Genomic DNA, 17,130 nt, shown 5'->3' with positions numbered 1-17,130 from the left:
CTCTCACATAAAACCTCATTGCCAAACATTATTTTGGAGCTTATGATTTTTTAAAAAGCCAATAAGTCAATAAGTTGTTTTAAAAAGCTTAGCCAAACATGTCCTAACTTTTCCTCAAAATACAAAAAGTCATTTTAAAAACTGATTATGAGTTTACTAAACACTTTTTCTTCTTATTAGCTTTTTCTAAAAGTTCATAAATTATAAATAGGTGTTGAAAAGCTTAGCCAAACACCCCCCAAGGTATTACCAAACACTTTTTCTCGTTTCCTTATTAGTTTTCACGCTCGTTTTGCAAGAAAACAAACGTCCAACTTTGGGGGTGTTTGGCCTAGTTTTTTTTATCTAAGCTTATAGCTTTTTTAGCTTTTTTTTTACAAAATAAGCACTAATGGGTGTTTGGTTTAACTTTTTAAGCTTATGTTTATTAGCTTATATAAGCTAATTTTAAGAAGCCTATGGGAACATGGTTTTTTAGCTTATTTGAATAAGCTTATTTGAAGAAGATGGTTTTTTATTCATTACACACAATGATATTATACCCCTTCTCATAATACAAAATAACTTAACAAACAACTAAAGATTAATTATTAATTATCAACTTGTAGAATATAAGCTAATTCAAACACTTAAAAATAGTTTATCAAAATAAGCATAAGCTACTTTAAAATATAAACATTTAAACTATAAACATAAGCAAAAAAAAATAAATAAATAAATAAATAAAAGCTTGGCCAAACACCCCCCTTATCTCCATGTTTCATAACCATACACTCCGCACCTAAAACCACTGCAAATCATCAAACGTCATCCCACTTCTCCATGCCAATGTCAATGCCAATATCTCCATATTTTTCAGTCATACCTATACACCATCCAGGTAATTATCTCCCTCAAACCGCTGCAAATTATCTTTACTTTCTTGCTTTTTAATCTCGATGAGTTTCATTCGTAGGTGTGTTTATTACCAATCAAACCAATCGCAAGCTTCTTCGAACAGTCAATTTTGACATTTTGAAGCCTAAGGTCAACTCTTTCCTCACCAACTGCTCCATATCTGTTCATGATTGTATTGTATTTGTCTATTCATTTGCCTCAAAACAATTTTGACTTTAAAAGTCAAGTGGTTGAGTTTTTTGACCTCAAGATTGTTCACCACTTTTCATTTTCTAACAAAGAGTTTGTAAATTTAACAACCTATGTTACCATCTTGAACTGGGTAACAGGCTGACTTTTCAGTTTGTAGGGAAATCCGTATTAATTTTGCAGTTGAAAACACAAAGTTTGACTCGAAAAATTCAAAATAAAGTGTAGTTATTTTCTTGATTCAGTGGTACTACTTGTGTTTGTGCTTCAATTCTTTTTTTTTTTTTGGGGGGGGGGGGGGGGGTGTGGATGTGTTTTTAAATTGATTATTACACCTCTTACTTATAAGTTGGATTGTTTGGGTAGCTCGATTGTTATTCTAATCATAAGGGGTTCAAAGAATTGATTATTATTTATCAAGTATTCCTAACTTTAGAACAGATGGTTCTTAATCCCCTGTGGGATATGTCCCTGTATTTACCTATGCCTATTCTAGACTCTAGTTAGAGCGTTTCGGTTTTAGATGGTTTACATCCTCCACATTGGTATTGACACCAGTCAGAGGGCGGGTTACGCGTTTTGTTTGTCATCGTGTGTCTAGTGAATGTATATATCTTGCCGGCACCATTGAAAGATGACTCATATTACTGGAAACTATGCACTATGCAGGCGACAGGAGACAAGGAATCAAAGCCTAAAACAAAGAGTGTCATATGTACAGATTGTGATGGAAATGGTAAGTTTGTTGAATTCCCCTTCAATTTCCTTGAGTATTTCTCGAGACATTGCATCATGTATTTCATAGATTTGGTTCGGGGCGTGAATTTCTGACATGACAAACGAACCTTACACGGAATTCGCTGGTTTGGTTGAGTTTTGGGTCGAACCTGTGGACACGTTTAGCTAAACGGGTCATGTTCACGTTGACTTGGCGGGTTGACCCTTTACCCCATTTATCTTTTATAAATTTCTGAAAGTATACTTCATGTCGCAACTTAAGTGATTAAGTATTTTATGCATGGATTTAGAATTTAAAAGATAAAAAGAAATGCGGATCTGGTTTTATATTTTAAACGTATTTGTTTATATTATACAGTTCTTGTTTTCCGCTGTTCAAAAAAAAATTATACAATTTTACTTTTTGTTGTAAATTGTTATTTTAGAGTACTAACATGCAAAAGAATGTAACAAAATAAAGTTTTTGGGTTAAATGGGCGTGGTCGTGTCAAACAGCAAAAATTTGTGTCATGTTTGGGTTCGCATGTCTGACACAATTTTCAAGATCGTCTCGTGTTTTGGTTTGTGTAAGATCTTTAGGCTCGACCCCCAACACACGCACACAACCAGTGGCGAAGCTTGAGATTTTCGACCGTGGGGGCGGAAGTCACCGGACCTAAAAATTTCTATAAAACTGGGGGTCGAAAACGTATATACCCAAAAATTTATATATGAAAACTACATACTCTCCACCACTGAACGAAAAGTTCGGGGGGTCGGCCGCCCCTTAAAAGCTTCGCCCATGCACACAACCCATTTAATGCTCCTATATATGGTGTGGTTTTTAGGTGCAGTTCAATGTTCACAATGCAAAGGTACTGGTGTTAACCCTGAAGATTTCTTTAATGGACAATTTAAAGCCGGGGACTCGTGTTGGCTTTGCGGGTACTAATTCCATCCTCATTTCGGTTTGGTTCTCGGTTCTAGTTTTTATGGAGTCATTTCTGGTTCGGTCTGGTCTACTTCATAATAGAACCAAACCATCTTTTCTTTACAAATTATTTTTTTAAACTTGAATAAGGAAGTTGTTTTAGGTCTGGTCTAATTCAGACCCTGTGCTATTTCTTTTTGCAGGGGAAGGCAAGAAATGCTATGTGGAAGTTGCAATGGAGCCGGGTTTGTAGGTGGTTTCTTGAGTGGTTTTGACCATTAGATTCATCTGTAGGTATGTAAAAAGTTCAATCATAGGTGCATAATATGTAAATAAGTTACATATTTCAGTTTTTGTATTTATTCTTCGAATCGGAAAAGATGTGATTCAAGGCTTTTCTGTAATGAGTCAACTTAAACGCTGTGTATGAAGTCATTCATTTGCTTCTGTAACAACCTAGTCGGCTCAGAATCCGGGCGAAAGACATGAAAAACATGTTTTTCATCTTTTGTCTCAACGAGTTTCACTTTCTTTACGCCTTTTTTCTTCAGAAATTCGGCATACGTCACTCCCCTTTCTTTCAAGAAATCCAACTCCGCCACGAAAACGAGCACGTTAGGAAACCGGCTCCATTCGGACATAGACACCTTCATCTGTTCGAGGTTGCAACCGTCATAGTCCCGGTTCAAGCCCTCGGGTATGCTCAGCCTCCAAAACATATCATTGGACCTCACCTCATCAGTTGACCCCTTTCTCGTCTCTAACTCAGTCCGCTTCTCGCTACCAAAGTAAGGGTGAATCGGTATTATTCCAATGATTCTAACCGGACATTCTTGATCCCGAATTGCTCTAAGGGCTACATGGTGAGCTATGTTACCTCCGGCACTATCTCCTGAAAGAAAAACCCGAGAAAGATCGGCATTTTGGAGCCAAGAGTCGGTTGGTTTTTGCTGGCTCAACCAAATGAGAGAAGTGTAGCAGTCTTCATATGCAATTGGTAGCCTATTTTCTGGGGCTAGGCGGTAGTCTACGGATAGGATGATGGATTCGGAAGTGGCTGAAAGGTCTCCAAGGAAATGGTGGTAGCCTAGCCATGTGGTGGAGCCAATGCAAAAACCGCCACCGTGGAAATATACCAAGACCGGTAACATGGTGGTCGCAGCAGTGGAGGGGATGAAAATTCGTGCGGTTATTGCCTTTAAAGGGTCTATGGTAACATCTTTGCACTTGTAACCATTGTATAGGTCAAGGGAGGGCGGAGCCCTTTCGGGTGTGAACCGCTCTACGGAGCCGTCAGAGAGGACTTTGATGAACTCGGAGGATTCGATTACGCTGGCGCCCATGATGGTGGTGGTGGTAGTGAGTGTGGAATGAGTGGGTTAAATAGAGTGGTGATTTCAATAGGTAGGTTGATCATGTTGCTTGAGTTCCTGTATAGTTTAATGTATTTAATTCATAGAATAAAGAACTAATATCAATTTAAAACTTAAAACATGAAAGATTATCAGATAGAATGTTAACCACTCCATCACACAATTAGGTTGGCTGTTTCTTTTATATTGATAGCAGCGTTATTTCTGCTTGATGTCAAATGTTTGGCAAATTGTTATGTTAAAGGGCTGGTTTGATAATACACCCCTCTCTAATTTATCATTAGACTAAGTTAAGTAGTTTTAACTATACATTGTTGTTAAAGTGTCATTTCATTGTCACGTAGGTAATGGACCTCTAACTAAACCACGCGTTCACATTGGTGTGCTGGGTTTTGACGAAAAATTAAATATTAGAGTAAACTTCCATTTTGCTCCCTGTGGTTTGGTCACTTTAACGGTTTTGCCCTAAACCTTTAGAAATAGCCATTTTCCTCCAATAGTTTGCTATGGTTTTTCCATTTTGCTCCCTGCGAGGAGCAAAACGGAAAAACAGACAATTTGGATGGAGTTAAAGGCGAGGAGTAAAATGGAAAAACCATAGCAAACTATTGGAGGAAAATGGCTATTTTTAAAGGTTTAGGGCAAAACCGTTAAAGTGACCAAACCACAGGGAGCAAAACGGAAGTTTACTCTAAATATTAAATAAATAAATAAAATAATGTGAGATTGGTTAGAAAAAGCATGACCCCACTCATTCTCTCCCCACACCAGCCAAGCCAATGGCAGAGGTACCCATGGCGCCGGCCATTTGATTTGCCTGTTGTTGTTATGGGCTGAGATGGATGGCGGTGAAATAAGCGGCTGATACACTCATCGGTTAATTTAAAACCAACAATACGAAGGTATTCTAAAAACTATTCGGAATTGATTTCTCGGTGAAATAAGCGGCTGATACACTCTCGATGCTTCAATAGTGACATACCGTCACTGATGAGATGGTGGCGTCCACTGTTGATGCGCGCATACCTTCTTTTTCCCCGAAGTTCAACACTCTAATTAAAAAAAATATTAAAACTATAGAAAAAGAACATCTGATTTTGATGTTTGGAATCTGTTTAACATGAACATCTAACTGCTATTATGTCTATGTATTTTTTTATTTTTTTTAAACGATCAATGTGTATGAAACCTCATTTACAACAACTAAGTAGGTATTCACCTCTTCAGCCTAGAGAACCATATCTCAACTGTTACAAGTACATGGTCTTTGACAACGTTAAACAATTCAAAATAGGCATGTCTCCATGAATCTTTGACAATCAATGTGCCACTGAAAGCCCAAAACCCGAAAGCAAAACCAACCACAATGCTAACATAAAACCCTTTACTTATCAACTCTTCATTAACTTCTTCTTCTGCAACATCTTCTTGTCTTCCTGCTCGAGGCCCGTCACCAGGGCATCCGTTCGGTAATGGAGACCCACAAAGCGCAGGATTCCCTTTGGGATTCTTCCTGACAAGTCGTTGAAGGATAAATCCAACACTCCGAGATTGGTCAACTGCGAAAGGCTTGATGGGATTCCACCGACTAGATTATTTCTCGATAGATCAAGAAAATCCAACCGTTTCAGGTGACCAGCGTGTTCAGGAATACGTCCCGTTAGGCTGTTTCTTGATAGATTCAAGGCAACGAGAGCCGCGATTTGATCTGGGATTTCACCGGTTAGGCTATTGCTAGAAAGATCAAGGCTGAGCACAAGACCCAATGTCTTTTGGTACTCTGATTGCCTTCCTTTCCATTGTAGTAATACTTTAAACACATACCTGGATCGTGAAACTAGCCGGGTTCGTTCCAACCCGATTGCATTGTACTCGATACTTGCATCCGGAGTCCCTTTCTCCCTCATAGTCATCTCCGAGAAGTTGTCGAGACACTTTGGTATGTTTCCCAAAATATTGTTAACCGAGAGGTCCAAAATTTGAATCTTTTTGAGTTTGCATAAGCTTGTTGGGATGGTCCCATGAAACCTGTTCGATGGTAAAGCTAGAACAAGCAACGACGACAAGCTTTCACCCATCCATTCAGGTATCGTACCTAAAAGAATTCAGAAGAACTGAAAACCTGTATTGGACTCGGTGAATAATAATTTTTGTATATTAAATAATACTGGAAACCAGATCTCTTTATAAAGCTAACAAACAAATGATAACAGTAAAACATTATTGACTGTCATAATATTCAAACTAGAGCTAAAATAGTGACTAACAAACAAAGTGAAAGATAAATGACATAACAGTACCCGACAGTTGGTTTTCTCCAAGATCAAGCAGCTGCAACTCCTTGCAGTTTCTTAAGGACAACGGTATCTCTCCGGTCAAGCTATTGCCACGCATGCTCATCATATGAAGCAATTGAAGGGCTCCTATTGAAGCAGGAATTGTCCCGGTAAATTTGTTATTTTCCAGATTCAGAATGTATAAACTATCAAGGTTGTTCAAGCAGTTTGGAAGCATTCCAGACAGTTTATTGTTGGAAAGATCGAGTCGGTTTAAGGTAGTCACGTTACACAAGGAAGAAATAGGCCCGGTGAACATGTTATTGCTTAGAATTAGTGCAATGGTATCCAGAGGAAACAAAGGTAAACTGCCCGAGAAGTCATTCGATCTCATATCTATCAAAGGTTGTTTACCAAACACCAAATTTGGAACCATGCCATGCATCTGGCTTGAAGACATATTTAAGTAACGAAGACTTGGATTCAGCGATTCCCAAAACCAACTTGGAACTGTATCATTGATTCCAGCATCAGAGATATCAAGCACAGAGAGATTCGTCTGAGTTTTCAGCCATTCCGGGAAAGAACTCCCGAGTTTACATGATGACAACCAGATGACATCGAGCTGAAAAGGTGGAGACCAGTCAGGACTGAGGTCTAAAGCTAGCGAGTTATATGACAGATCGAGGTATACTAAACGAGAAAGATTGGTAACATGTTGTTCCGAGATTGTACCTTGAAAGAAGTTAGAAGATGCACCCAAAGACTCCAGCTTTGAAAGAGATCCCAATCTTTCACTTAGAGTTCCATGCAAAAGGTTTCTTTCGAAATATAACTCACGCAATGAAACGAAAACAGAAAGATCAGGGAGCGGTCCGGTAATATGGTTATCGGCCAAATCGAGGATCCAAAGATTAGAACTTTGCTTGAATTTTTCTGGGAAAGATCCATTTAACTGATTTAATTTAAGGTACAGTTCTGTCAAAGCTGTAAATGTTGTAAAATCAGGTAAAGGACCACTTAGTTGATTCGCGTATAAGTCAAGAACTTGTAACGATCTAACGGGGAGATTATTGAAAAGACTGGGAAGATCTTGTGCCAGATTGTTTGCCGATAGATGAAGTGAATGCAAATGATTCAAGTTCCTAAACGAACTAGGAATACCACCTTCAAGGCCATTGTTGGTCAAGTCTAAGGTTTTGAGGTTTGTAATTGTCCCAAAAGCTTCGGGAATCGTATCAAGTAACGCGTTGTCAGAGAGGTAGATGTCAGTAAGACTCCCACTGAAGTTGAATAACCAAGAGTATATCATAGAGGAAGGAAGATTGTTAGAATGAACAGCAAAAGATTTGGACAAGTTGGTCATCGGATCAAGAAATGATTTGGCTGTGTTATTCGGAAGCATGCAGTTTATAAGTTGCAGCTCTACAAGGGAAGGCAATTTGATCGCAGTATAAAGTAACCCGCCCGACTCACTGAGATCTATATAACTAAGATTTAGATACTTGAGCGATGAAAGGTGAGCAAGCCAGTCAGTGTTCTTGATGACAACTGATGTGGATGCAAGATCAAGAGTCTGCAAATTTGAAAGATTTCCCAATTGATATGGGAATTTGGGTGATGTTAATTCGATGTTAGATAGCTTGAGGTGCTGCAAGTTTTTTAAGGATCCAATGAAATCAGGGATCCGGGTGAAACTGTTTCCACTGAGGTCTAAATATGTTAATGAGCTTAAAGAAAGCAACGAAGAGTCGATTTTACCACTAAAACCAAGTGTTTGTTCAAGTTCTTCAGAAATAATGGCAGAAAGATCTAGTAACACGACTCGGCCTGTGGCATTGTTGCAGCCTACGCGTCTCCATTGGCAGCAATCGCGCACATTAGAGCTATTCTTCCATGAGTTGAGAAGGGCGTAATCATCAATGAGCCCAGTTTTGAATTGCAAAAGTGCAATTCTTTCATGCTCAACGCACCTTGTTATGCCTAAAACATGGTTCTTGTTGCATAAAAATATTACAAGTAAATAAAGAACCCTTCTATATAAATCCATCATTCTTGAATTTGGTTGTATCAAAATATCACCTTCTTATATATTAAAGCTCCCAATCTTTATTTTATTAAATACAGTTGTAGTTATAAGATAATTTTTCTTTGAAAATTAAGTCAACTCTAAAGGTATGGGCTACATTATCTTCCGAATAAAAATATGCATTAATTACTAATAATGGCAAGATACGTTTGACCAGGGAAATTCTAATTCCATAATTCAGAGGCGGCGTATAACAAAAAGTAATTTTCATATGGATTACAACTATTATATATGACTTGGTATACAAGATATTCCGTATTTTGTGATATTTCAAAAAACATTTGTTGGTCTACTTTTGGAGTTAATAATGGTCGATGACCTCTTGGCTGGTGGTTGCCTATATGCTGGACCAGGCCCAATAGATTGAACTTCTCTAGACCCAGGTCCATACATTAAGCCCAATACATTATACTAGTGCTCTTGCCTTTTGTTTCCTGGATGAAGTGATGCACCATGACTTGATGAGCTTCTTAACAAACCTGTTTGAACATTTGTATGTTACACTATGCTAATTTGCATAATGTCCTGTTTGCCTAACCTCCTAATTGTAAATGTTACATACCATGAATCCATTTTTGTCTTCATATTTCAAGAATCAGCTACAACTACTTCTTGTTAGTTGTCAGGCAAAATATAAATTAATTGCTGATTCATTTGACTAAACTGTCATTTATATTTCAAGGTGCATATATTTTCATCTCATTTATTTGATAGGAGTAGTGTGGGCTCGAATGAAGTATAAATATTAAGATATCTTCTTTTACAAAGCAACTACATTATATGTTAGGTTTCAATACTTCCTCCAAATAAACCCCTCGTCGTCGTGTAGGTGCTTTTAGCTAGCTCACTTTTTGTCGAAATTTGATCTCATTGAGTACTCCTTGATGAGTCTTGAGAAGAAGGAGTTCTCTCTTTCCAATAGCCTTGTAGGCGTGTCATACTCCGCTATTTTTCCTGTTTAACAATGACAGATAATGTAGTTCAGTTTCCATTCATTGGCATATACTTTGACCATAAGCGGGTCAAATCTGAAATAATCCAAACCAAAAAAGAAAATGAACAAATCTACAATCTGTATATCTAATCTTACCCTTTTTACATATTTTTCTAGAGTTAAATATTTTCAAATTCTTTATTGAAAATCATGAGTCTTTCATGCTACACTTTAAACTTAGGAGAACTAATTTTGACCTTAAAAGTCAAAGCTTACAAGAAATGAGTATGTGATCATACTTACCATCACTAAGCACCAAGACGAGATCACTATCTATAACTGTATGGATTCTGTGTGCTATTGTAACGATAGTTCTTTCCTTAAATTCTTGAGTTATAATCTTTTGCAAGATTCCGTCTGTTGCGGAATCAATAGATGCAGTTGCTTCATCAAGAACAAGAATGCTGCATTTCTTAAGCAATGCTCTACCAAGACAAAACAATTGCCTCTGTCCAACACTCCAGTTTTCTCCCCCCTCCACCACTGCAAAAATCACATTAGTGTCTTCTTTTTCTTTTTCTTATTATATTTTCCTACAAATATTTGGTTCCAAAGTTTAAATCCAAATAAAATCTCACCTGGAAATTCTAGTTTTTCGTCCTTCCCACGAACTATATCTCCAAGTTGACATTTATCCAACGCCTGAAATGATATTTTCGAACTTGAAGTCAGTGATGAATGAATAATATATATGGTCCAATTACAAAAGGTTTACCATATATAATATCAATGGATTGTTCATCTCCTTAAAAATAAATAGAAAGGGAATTACCTCCCAGATTTCTGTGTCAGGATATTGGTTTAGAGGGTCGAGATTTCCTCTAACTGTTCCTTCAAACATGGTTGGATCTTGAGGAATGATGCTGAGTCTTGATCTTAAATCATGGAGGCCTATTTTGCATATATCTACCCCATCTATTGTGATGAATCCTTGTGTAGGCTCTATAACTCTAAAAATGGCTTGTATGAGTGTAGACTTTCCGCTTCCGGTTCTACCAACAACACCAACTTTCTTTTTTCCTGGAAATGTGCAGGTAATGTTTTTCAAGACAGACGGGAGATGATCTGCATATCGAATCTGCAACCAAAACTTGAATCAGAAATACTACGTCGTTTATGTAAACAAGTCAACCTAACCCGACCGGGACTGGCCCGTCAACCCTCTAGTTTTTTTTTCTTTTTTAAAAACTTAAGTTGACCTGCAAATTTGTAAAGGAAATGGTTCCATTTTCTGGCCATTCATTAGGTGGTCGTGAGTCTTCAATCACCAAAGGCGCCTCGCTAGTTAGTTTCGAGTACTGCAGCACTCTTTCCACCGAGATCATTTTGTTTTCTGCATTGCATATGTTCCATATGACTGAAGCTTGTTGGACATTCAAATTTATTCCATAAGTTACTGCCAGTCCTGCAATGCCTGATAAAACAAATGCGAAAACACATCCCATTCAGTTTTTTTTTTTTTTGTACCCAGCAAAATTTTACTAATAGAAATAATAAAGAATACAAAATCGTAGACAATTTTAGCCCACCCGGAACATTCCCCATTCAACTTTCACCAGCGTGTAAGTAATACTGAATAGATCTTTCCTGATCGTATTTATGTAGAGTGTATGATTATAGACAAAATGCCATTATCTATGTTAGATTATCAGACTGTTCGATCCATACACCTGTTTTGTTTGAGCTAATTTGCTTAATTTAACCATTTAACATAACCCAAACCAACCCATTAAATAGTCAAATTTTCCACCTATGCAAACAGATTTATGAACTTACTTGGATTAATGATTCCGTCAGGAAGAGTTATAAGGAGAACCAATGAAAATGCAAACACAAAATTTGATAACTGGTTCAGCCTGAAACAAAGCCACTCGATTGCTGCCACATTATGAAACCATGGTCTTGAGTGATTGTCAATAAGACCAAGATTTTTCTCAATAAACCGGTCTTGTTGTCTGAAAGCACGGATCGTTGCTGCACCCGTGAGCGATTCTGCAAAGTGGTGAAGGATTGGAGCTTGTTCTATACCTGCTAACCGTGCTAATTCTCTTGCAGTTGGTATGTAATATCTCTGAAATTATGAGATAAATGATTGGTAAAAAGGTCTTTGATCATTAATGCTCAATCTTGAATAAAAATTTCTTACTTGGTACCATATGCAGATGGCTGTTACCGGAATAAGGATGGCAAATACTTCCCATGCTACCTGTGACATAACTGCCATTGTTCCAAGAAGCTGAATCGTTGAAAATGCACACCATCCTATTCGGTTTGCCATCTCTAAATCTATCACACTTTGATCTGTGGATGCCTGCGCATTTACAAGTCAAGATCTGTTTAAAAAACAATATGCTTTAAAACTGCTAAACGAATTATATATTTGTCTCGTCTATGATCTGGTAATGCTTGCAGTCGCTACTCACCCGGTTCAAGATTCTTCCGGTTGGAGTGGAGTCAAAGAAGGACATGGGTGCACGGAAAACACTGTTAAGCATGTTGTTGAAAAGTTTTTCTGAGGTTAAAAGACCCGCTATAGCAACAAGGGAGGCTCTAAGCAATATGCAAAATGCACTACCAACTGCCAAAAGTGTATAAACAAGTAAAATAAAGGCCATCCCGTTGACTATTTCAGTTGAATCGGTTGGACAAGCCCATGCCATCCAGTAATTACTAGCAATTTGTAAAAGCTGGAAAGAAGATTGAGCCAGGAGTATGAAGGGGACTAAAACACCGCCTTTGGCTAATGTCAAGTATGACCAATAAACTTCCTTTCCTATGCTTCCTTTCTCTCTTTCTTCTTCATGAACCAATTTCCCTTCCTTTTTGGACATGTCTACACATAGATTGTGATCTGAATCCTGCCTAGTTTGTGCGAGTTCGGTGATCAAAGTTGATTCTTCATCTCCGGTTGGTGTTTGTTCGGTTTCTCTACTTGAACTCTCCACTGCTTGTACTGATTCTAGAGCTTGGTTATGAGCTCCAACTAGAACTTCAAATCCTATGTTTTGCTTCAAAAGTTCTTTAAAAGTTCCAGACTGAGCAATTCTTCCATTTTGCATCACCTATATTTAATTATCGTTAGAAAGCTCAAGATAATGTTTGAGAAATTAAGATATTTTCAGCTTACCAGAATGAGGTCCGCAGCTGGAAGAAACTCGACCTGGTGTGTAACGTACAACACTGTCTTCTCTTTGAGCATCCCTAGAAGGCATTTCTGCATAATCCTTGTAATTTAGTTATAATCTTGTGTTTTTTGGTTGAACTTGATAAAAAACATAGAAGATATAAAGATAAAAGGTCTGTAAGAATTTACAAACCTGAAAGAGTTCGGTTCCTGTGTGCGCATCCACAGCACTGAACGGATCATCGAGCAGATATATATCAGCATCATCATACACTGCACGCGCAATCTGAATCCTTTGCTTTTGGCCTCCACTCATATTTATCCCTCTTTCTCCAATTTCTGTCAAGTCTCCAGTGGAAAAAAGCTCAAGATCTTTACTCAACGCGCACGCTTTGATGGTATTCTCGTACCTTGTTTCATCGTAATCATTCCCAAACAATATATTCTCTCTAATATTCCCCGTCAAGATCCATGCAGACTGAGGTACATAAGCCTTTGAACCACTTATCTTCACAGTTCCAGATAACTTAGGCATCTCACCAAGTATACATGACAACAAACTAGACTTTCCGGACCCAACGGTTCCACAAATGGCTACTTTCATCCCCCTTTTAACTTGTAGATCAATCTGATCAAGACTAGCATAATTTCTTGAATCTGGATCCCAGCTGAATCTTCCATTTTCGATCTGCACGTCGAATTCTGTTAGACTTCTTGGAACAAACTCGACTGTATCGGATTTAATCTCTTCTTCTTGGAGGAAGGAAGCCACACGATCTGCAGACACTTTCCCTTGCGCAATTACGTTTAGTAAATCCGGTAGGTTAAATATAGGATCTTGTAACATTCGAAATGTAGCTAAAGCAGAAAGAACTCTTCCAGCTGTAAGTGGGATACCCATCAAAACACACCCTCCAAAAGTCAGCACAGAGATGAAAGTTGGCGCACCCCAGAAAATAAAAGCCCCAACAGCGTTGAGTTTGAGTGATTTCCATAGCCAGTCATACTCCACTTTCCTGAAACCTTGGAGCTTTTTAAGGTAATGTGTGTCCCACGCTTGAAGTTTCAGTGTCTTGATATTTCGTAAGACTTCTGAAGTGGACTTCATTCGTGCATCCTTGTATAGAAGAATCAAAACCCCGTCAGGTATCATGTATTATTATCGTTATTGATCAACTATATATATGGTTTTAGTAAGGATACAAGTATGGTAATAATATAAAAATAAACTCTAACTAATATATTGTGTCTCATACCTTCGACTCCATTATTTTTGATTGATACCATTTCTGAGCTCTTGTCAAAGGTATATTCCCGGACATTAATATGATCGTTGCTGCCAGCCCCACAAAGGCTCCCATTCCAAGATTTATGTGAAGTACAACCATTGCTAATGTGATTTGAATAGGTAACATAAAGAATGTGTTAATGTACCACATGAAGTCCGTTATTCGTTGGATGTCAACACTCATAATGTTGATTATCTCCCCACTCGTGTGGGATTGGCATGAACGGCTCGATAACACGAGCCCTTTCTTGTATATCTGTGATATCAAAGCAGCCCTGAGTCGCAGCCCAAGTTGTCGCGCACCGAAGATCCATTGTCGTTGTGTTAGTGTCTCTACAACTTTTGCACCCAAGAACCCGAGTGTGATAAGATACCCACTAGTTAAACTTCTGGTTTTCTTTTCGTTCAGATAACTCACTAAATCACTGATGAGATATGGCCCCACGTATGATGCTGCAGCACTCGAAATGGCGAAAAGGGCATTGATTACTATCTTCTTTCTTGTGTAAAGATAGATTGCTTTGTAGATAGAAGAGTGTTCTGTACCAACTTGCTTCAAGCATTCATCAAAGACTTGTGATGTAAAATGACCCGAATCAGTGGTGTCGATATCCGGTACTTCATCTTGGTCGAGAGGTTTCTTATTTCCAGCGACGAACAACGGATTGAGCCAAGAAAATGTCACTAGTTGAAAAATCGAAGCTTTTCCATAAGGGCACTCTCTTTCTGACCCCAAATGTTGTTTTGGGTTCGAGTTACTGTCTAGAAATGGTTCAGTGACCGGATTAGGATCAGCCAAGGCTATGCCGGTTTTTCCTCTTAATGCAAGAAACAACAAGGAGGTTGAGGCTAGAGTTTCAACGAACTCGATATATTCGGGTAGTCCTGGGTAATAATGATGAGAAAATAGAAAGAGGACGTCTAGAGTAAACCGGGAGGCCGTTAACACGAAAGTGCATAGCCACCAAGTTCTTAGAATCCATGGGAAATTAACAATTTTGTGTTTTGGAATCAAGTATAATGCAATCAAAGTCATAATCCACAAAACAATTTGCATGATTTCCGAGGATAGTATCCGAATTTCGAGTTGACAATGGTTTTTGTTTATTGTTTTTAATGTTAGAGGGATCATAATATGTGTACTGAGTAATACAATGGAGCAAGCTACGCTCAGTTTGTAAGAGACGCCTATGTTCAAGTTGGCTGGGTAAGTTTCTCGGCTCTTGACTTTTGTTTCTTGGATGCCCCATGACTTGATGAGCCGAATAACAAAGCTGATTAACAGGACCGCAAAGAACCCAAGCTGGAGTATAATGCTGGCACTCTCCCACAAGCAGGGTGAGCTTGGCTGCAGCCAAGGCTCCCAATAATGAAATAGCTTCAAACCTGTTATGCACCATTACAAATTTGACGCTTCAACACCGATGTGAAATACTTTATATTAGAGAATATTTTGGTAACTTGATGTTCTTACGAATAATACTCATAGAAAATCGTTGGTGACGATTTATGATTATGATATTTAAAACAAAATAAAATTGAATTTTCAAGAGAGTAGTGAACAAAACAGGTTTATTAGGTCGTCATCACTCGTCACTCATAATGGTTATCAATCTTTACATATGAATTTTTTTTTTATTATAAAGTGACACACATGATTCCAAATTATATATACTTTAAAATCGTGTACACTAAAGAGAGATGGCATTATGTACATACAAGACAAATTAAAGTTTGAGAAATTTGAACACCGTTGCAAATTTCAAGAGATTGCATTGATTTCATAAAAAGATATTGTAATGTCAAAAACTATGTTATAGCTTATATGCCCTTAAAGAAATCAGACATTTCTTTGTTAAAACATCACAATATTCTTCAAATAGTACTTGAGAAATGATCAAAGCAAATAGGACAAAAAAAAAAAAAAAAAAGAAGATATACACACTCACTCTGTACAATAAAATAAAAAATAAAAGAAAGTAAAAGGATATAACATGTGTGCACATAGAGAAGTAGTGAACACAGTATGTTCATTCAACACTTTTTCTTCTTTGTATTGGTCATATAATTACTAAAAATAGCTACCCATGAATATAAGCTTTTAGATCTATTTCCTAGTTCCTAATCTATAGGTATGAATGGTTGAAAACTTCTAAGGATTTAAAGGTGTGGATGAGGTAAGGATACGAAAAACCTGGTTTTCCAATCCAGATCGATATACGACTTCTATATCATTTATGTTTTGCGTTATGGTCATTTCGTAAAACTAGGTAGTTTTGGGATGATATAAGCTTTTCAAGAAAAAAGAACAAGAATCCTAGAATGTTTGTGTGATATTATATTACTAGAACAACATAAATTGTTCTTAACACAAAGCTGTGGCTCAAAGACTTTAATACTATCTAAAAACAAGTGCAACTGACTGATGATTATGAAGATGAAAAGCCAACCTGTGGAGATGAGCATTTCGTTGGAAAGAATCTGAATCGTTGGTTCTTCTCCAGCTCAACACTTTCCAACTTAAAGAGAGGTTCTGAACTATATAACATTTGTTAGTGATCCACTATATATAAATAAGTATATACGTACGAAGGTCACCAAGCATTATAAATTTATCGTCTAAATTAAACTTTGAGAGAAAGTGAGATTTGAAAGAAAAAAGAATTCTTTCTTAAAAGATAGATCGACGTGGGAGGAAAGGTTTTTATAACTTTATCAAAGTGATTTGTATCTAATCTAATACTAATAAAAGAATACTTATAATGCCACATGACATTTTCATCTTTAATTCATTTATAATATATAACAATAAATAATTAATATCTAATTCTAATTTATGATAATTCATTAATAATATATAATAATTAATATCTATTTCTAATCTAATACTAATAAAAGAATACTTATAATGCCACATGACATTTTCTCCTCCAACATTCTTCTAATTAATGCCACATGGCATTTTCATCTTTAATTCATTTATAATATATAACAATAAATAATTAATATCTAATTCTAATTTATGATAATTCATTAATAATATATAATAATTAATATCTATTTCTAATTTATGATTAAAAAATATACATAAGTGATATATAATATTTAAAACTATGATTTTAGTACTTAAAATAAAATAGTTTTAAATTACAAAATAAGATAAACAAAAACTATTATCCATATATGAGATTATCTATAAAATCAATATATGAGTTTTTATAACATATAAATAAAAGCTAAAAAAGAGTAACT

At 36.9% G+C, this 17,130-nt stretch overlaps 5 protein-coding genes across 5 annotated transcripts; 1 reads left to right on the top strand and 4 right to left on the bottom strand.

Annotated features, from left to right (window-relative positions):
- Positions 1 to 744: 744 nt before the first annotated feature.
- LOC110915797 (protein BUNDLE SHEATH DEFECTIVE 2, chloroplastic) lies at positions 745 to 3,218 on the top strand. Its single transcript, XM_022160550.2, has 5 exons — positions 745 to 880; positions 956 to 1,026; positions 1,756 to 1,822; positions 2,652 to 2,748; positions 2,938 to 3,218. Exons 1-5 carry the CDS (start codon positions 823 to 825, stop codon positions 3,014 to 3,016), a joined length of 372 nt encoding a protein of 123 aa, XP_022016242.1. The 5' UTR covers positions 745 to 822; the 3' UTR covers positions 3,017 to 3,218.
- On the bottom strand, positions 3,028 to 4,252 carry LOC110915796 (probable carboxylesterase 6). Its single transcript, XM_022160549.2, has one exon. It carries the CDS (start codon positions 4,075 to 4,077, stop codon positions 3,148 to 3,150), a length of 930 nt encoding a protein of 309 aa, XP_022016241.1. The 5' UTR covers positions 4,078 to 4,252; the 3' UTR covers positions 3,028 to 3,147.
- A 1,246-nt stretch (positions 4,253 to 5,498) lies between these two features.
- LOC110919119 (receptor-like protein EIX2) lies at positions 5,499 to 6,185 on the bottom strand. Its single transcript, XM_022163397.1, has one exon. It carries the CDS (start codon positions 6,183 to 6,185, stop codon positions 5,499 to 5,501), a length of 687 nt encoding a protein of 228 aa, XP_022019089.1.
- Positions 6,186 to 6,369: 184 nt separating this feature from the next.
- On the bottom strand, positions 6,370 to 8,433 carry LOC110919117 (receptor-like protein EIX1). The gene has a single exon (XM_022163396.1). The coding sequence runs from the start codon at positions 8,431 to 8,433 to the stop codon at positions 6,370 to 6,372; it is 2,064 nt and encodes a 687-aa protein (XP_022019088.1).
- A 673-nt stretch (positions 8,434 to 9,106) lies between these two features.
- LOC110915785 (putative ABC transporter C family member 15) lies at positions 9,107 to 16,546 on the bottom strand. The gene is made up of 12 exons (XM_022160541.2): positions 16,329 to 16,546; positions 13,847 to 15,264; positions 12,784 to 13,707; positions 12,594 to 12,680; positions 11,890 to 12,528; positions 11,613 to 11,777; positions 11,243 to 11,537; positions 10,666 to 10,880; positions 10,239 to 10,544; positions 10,045 to 10,108; positions 9,710 to 9,949; positions 9,107 to 9,426 (listed from the first exon to the last, which is right to left on the bottom strand). The coding sequence occupies exons 1-12, from the start codon at positions 16,342 to 16,344 to the stop codon at positions 9,317 to 9,319; spliced, it is 4,479 nt and encodes a 1,492-aa protein (XP_022016233.1). The 5' UTR covers positions 16,345 to 16,546; the 3' UTR covers positions 9,107 to 9,316.
- Between the last annotated feature and the right edge of the window lie 584 nt (positions 16,547 to 17,130).

This window comes from Helianthus annuus, chromosome 16 (genome assembly GCF_002127325.2).
Source record: "Helianthus annuus cultivar XRQ/B chromosome 16, HanXRQr2.0-SUNRISE, whole genome shotgun sequence".
Lineage (NCBI taxonomy): Eukaryota > Viridiplantae > Streptophyta > Magnoliopsida > Asterales > Asteraceae > Helianthus > Helianthus annuus.
The sequence above is the reverse complement of the archived record's forward strand: the minus strand, read 5'-3'. Positions and strand labels throughout refer to the sequence as shown.

Bases quoted from the DNA above. Each gene is read 5' to 3' on its own strand.
- LOC110915797 (XM_022160550.2), top strand. From the start codon at position 823: ATGCCAATGTCAATGCCAATATCTCCATATTTTTCAGTCATACCTATA. The intron at 881-955 runs GTAATTATCTCC...TTTCATTCGTAG, and splicing joins CATACCTATACACCATCCAG to GTGTGTTTATTACCAATCAA. The intron at 1,823-2,651 runs GTAAGTTTGTTG...TGTGGTTTTTAG, and splicing joins TACAGATTGTGATGGAAATG to GTGCAGTTCAATGTTCACAA.
- LOC110915796 (XM_022160549.2), bottom strand. From the start codon at position 4,077: ATGGGCGCCAGCGTAATCGAATCCTCCGAGTTCATCAAAGTCCTCTCT.
- LOC110919119 (XM_022163397.1), bottom strand. From the start codon at position 6,185: ATGGGTGAAAGCTTGTCGTCGTTGCTTGTTCTAGCTTTACCATCGAAC.
- LOC110919117 (XM_022163396.1), bottom strand. From the start codon at position 8,433: ATGGATTTATATAGAAGGGTTCTTTATTTACTTGTAATATTTTTATGC.
- LOC110915785 (XM_022160541.2), bottom strand. The intron at 12,529-12,593 runs GTAAGCTGAAAA...AATTAAATATAG, and splicing joins CAGCTGCGGACCTCATTCTG to GTGATGCAAAATGGAAGAAT. The intron at 9,427-9,709 runs GTAAGTATGATC...ATTGTTAAACAG, and splicing joins CGTCTTGGTGCTTAGTGATG to GAAAAATAGCGGAGTATGAC.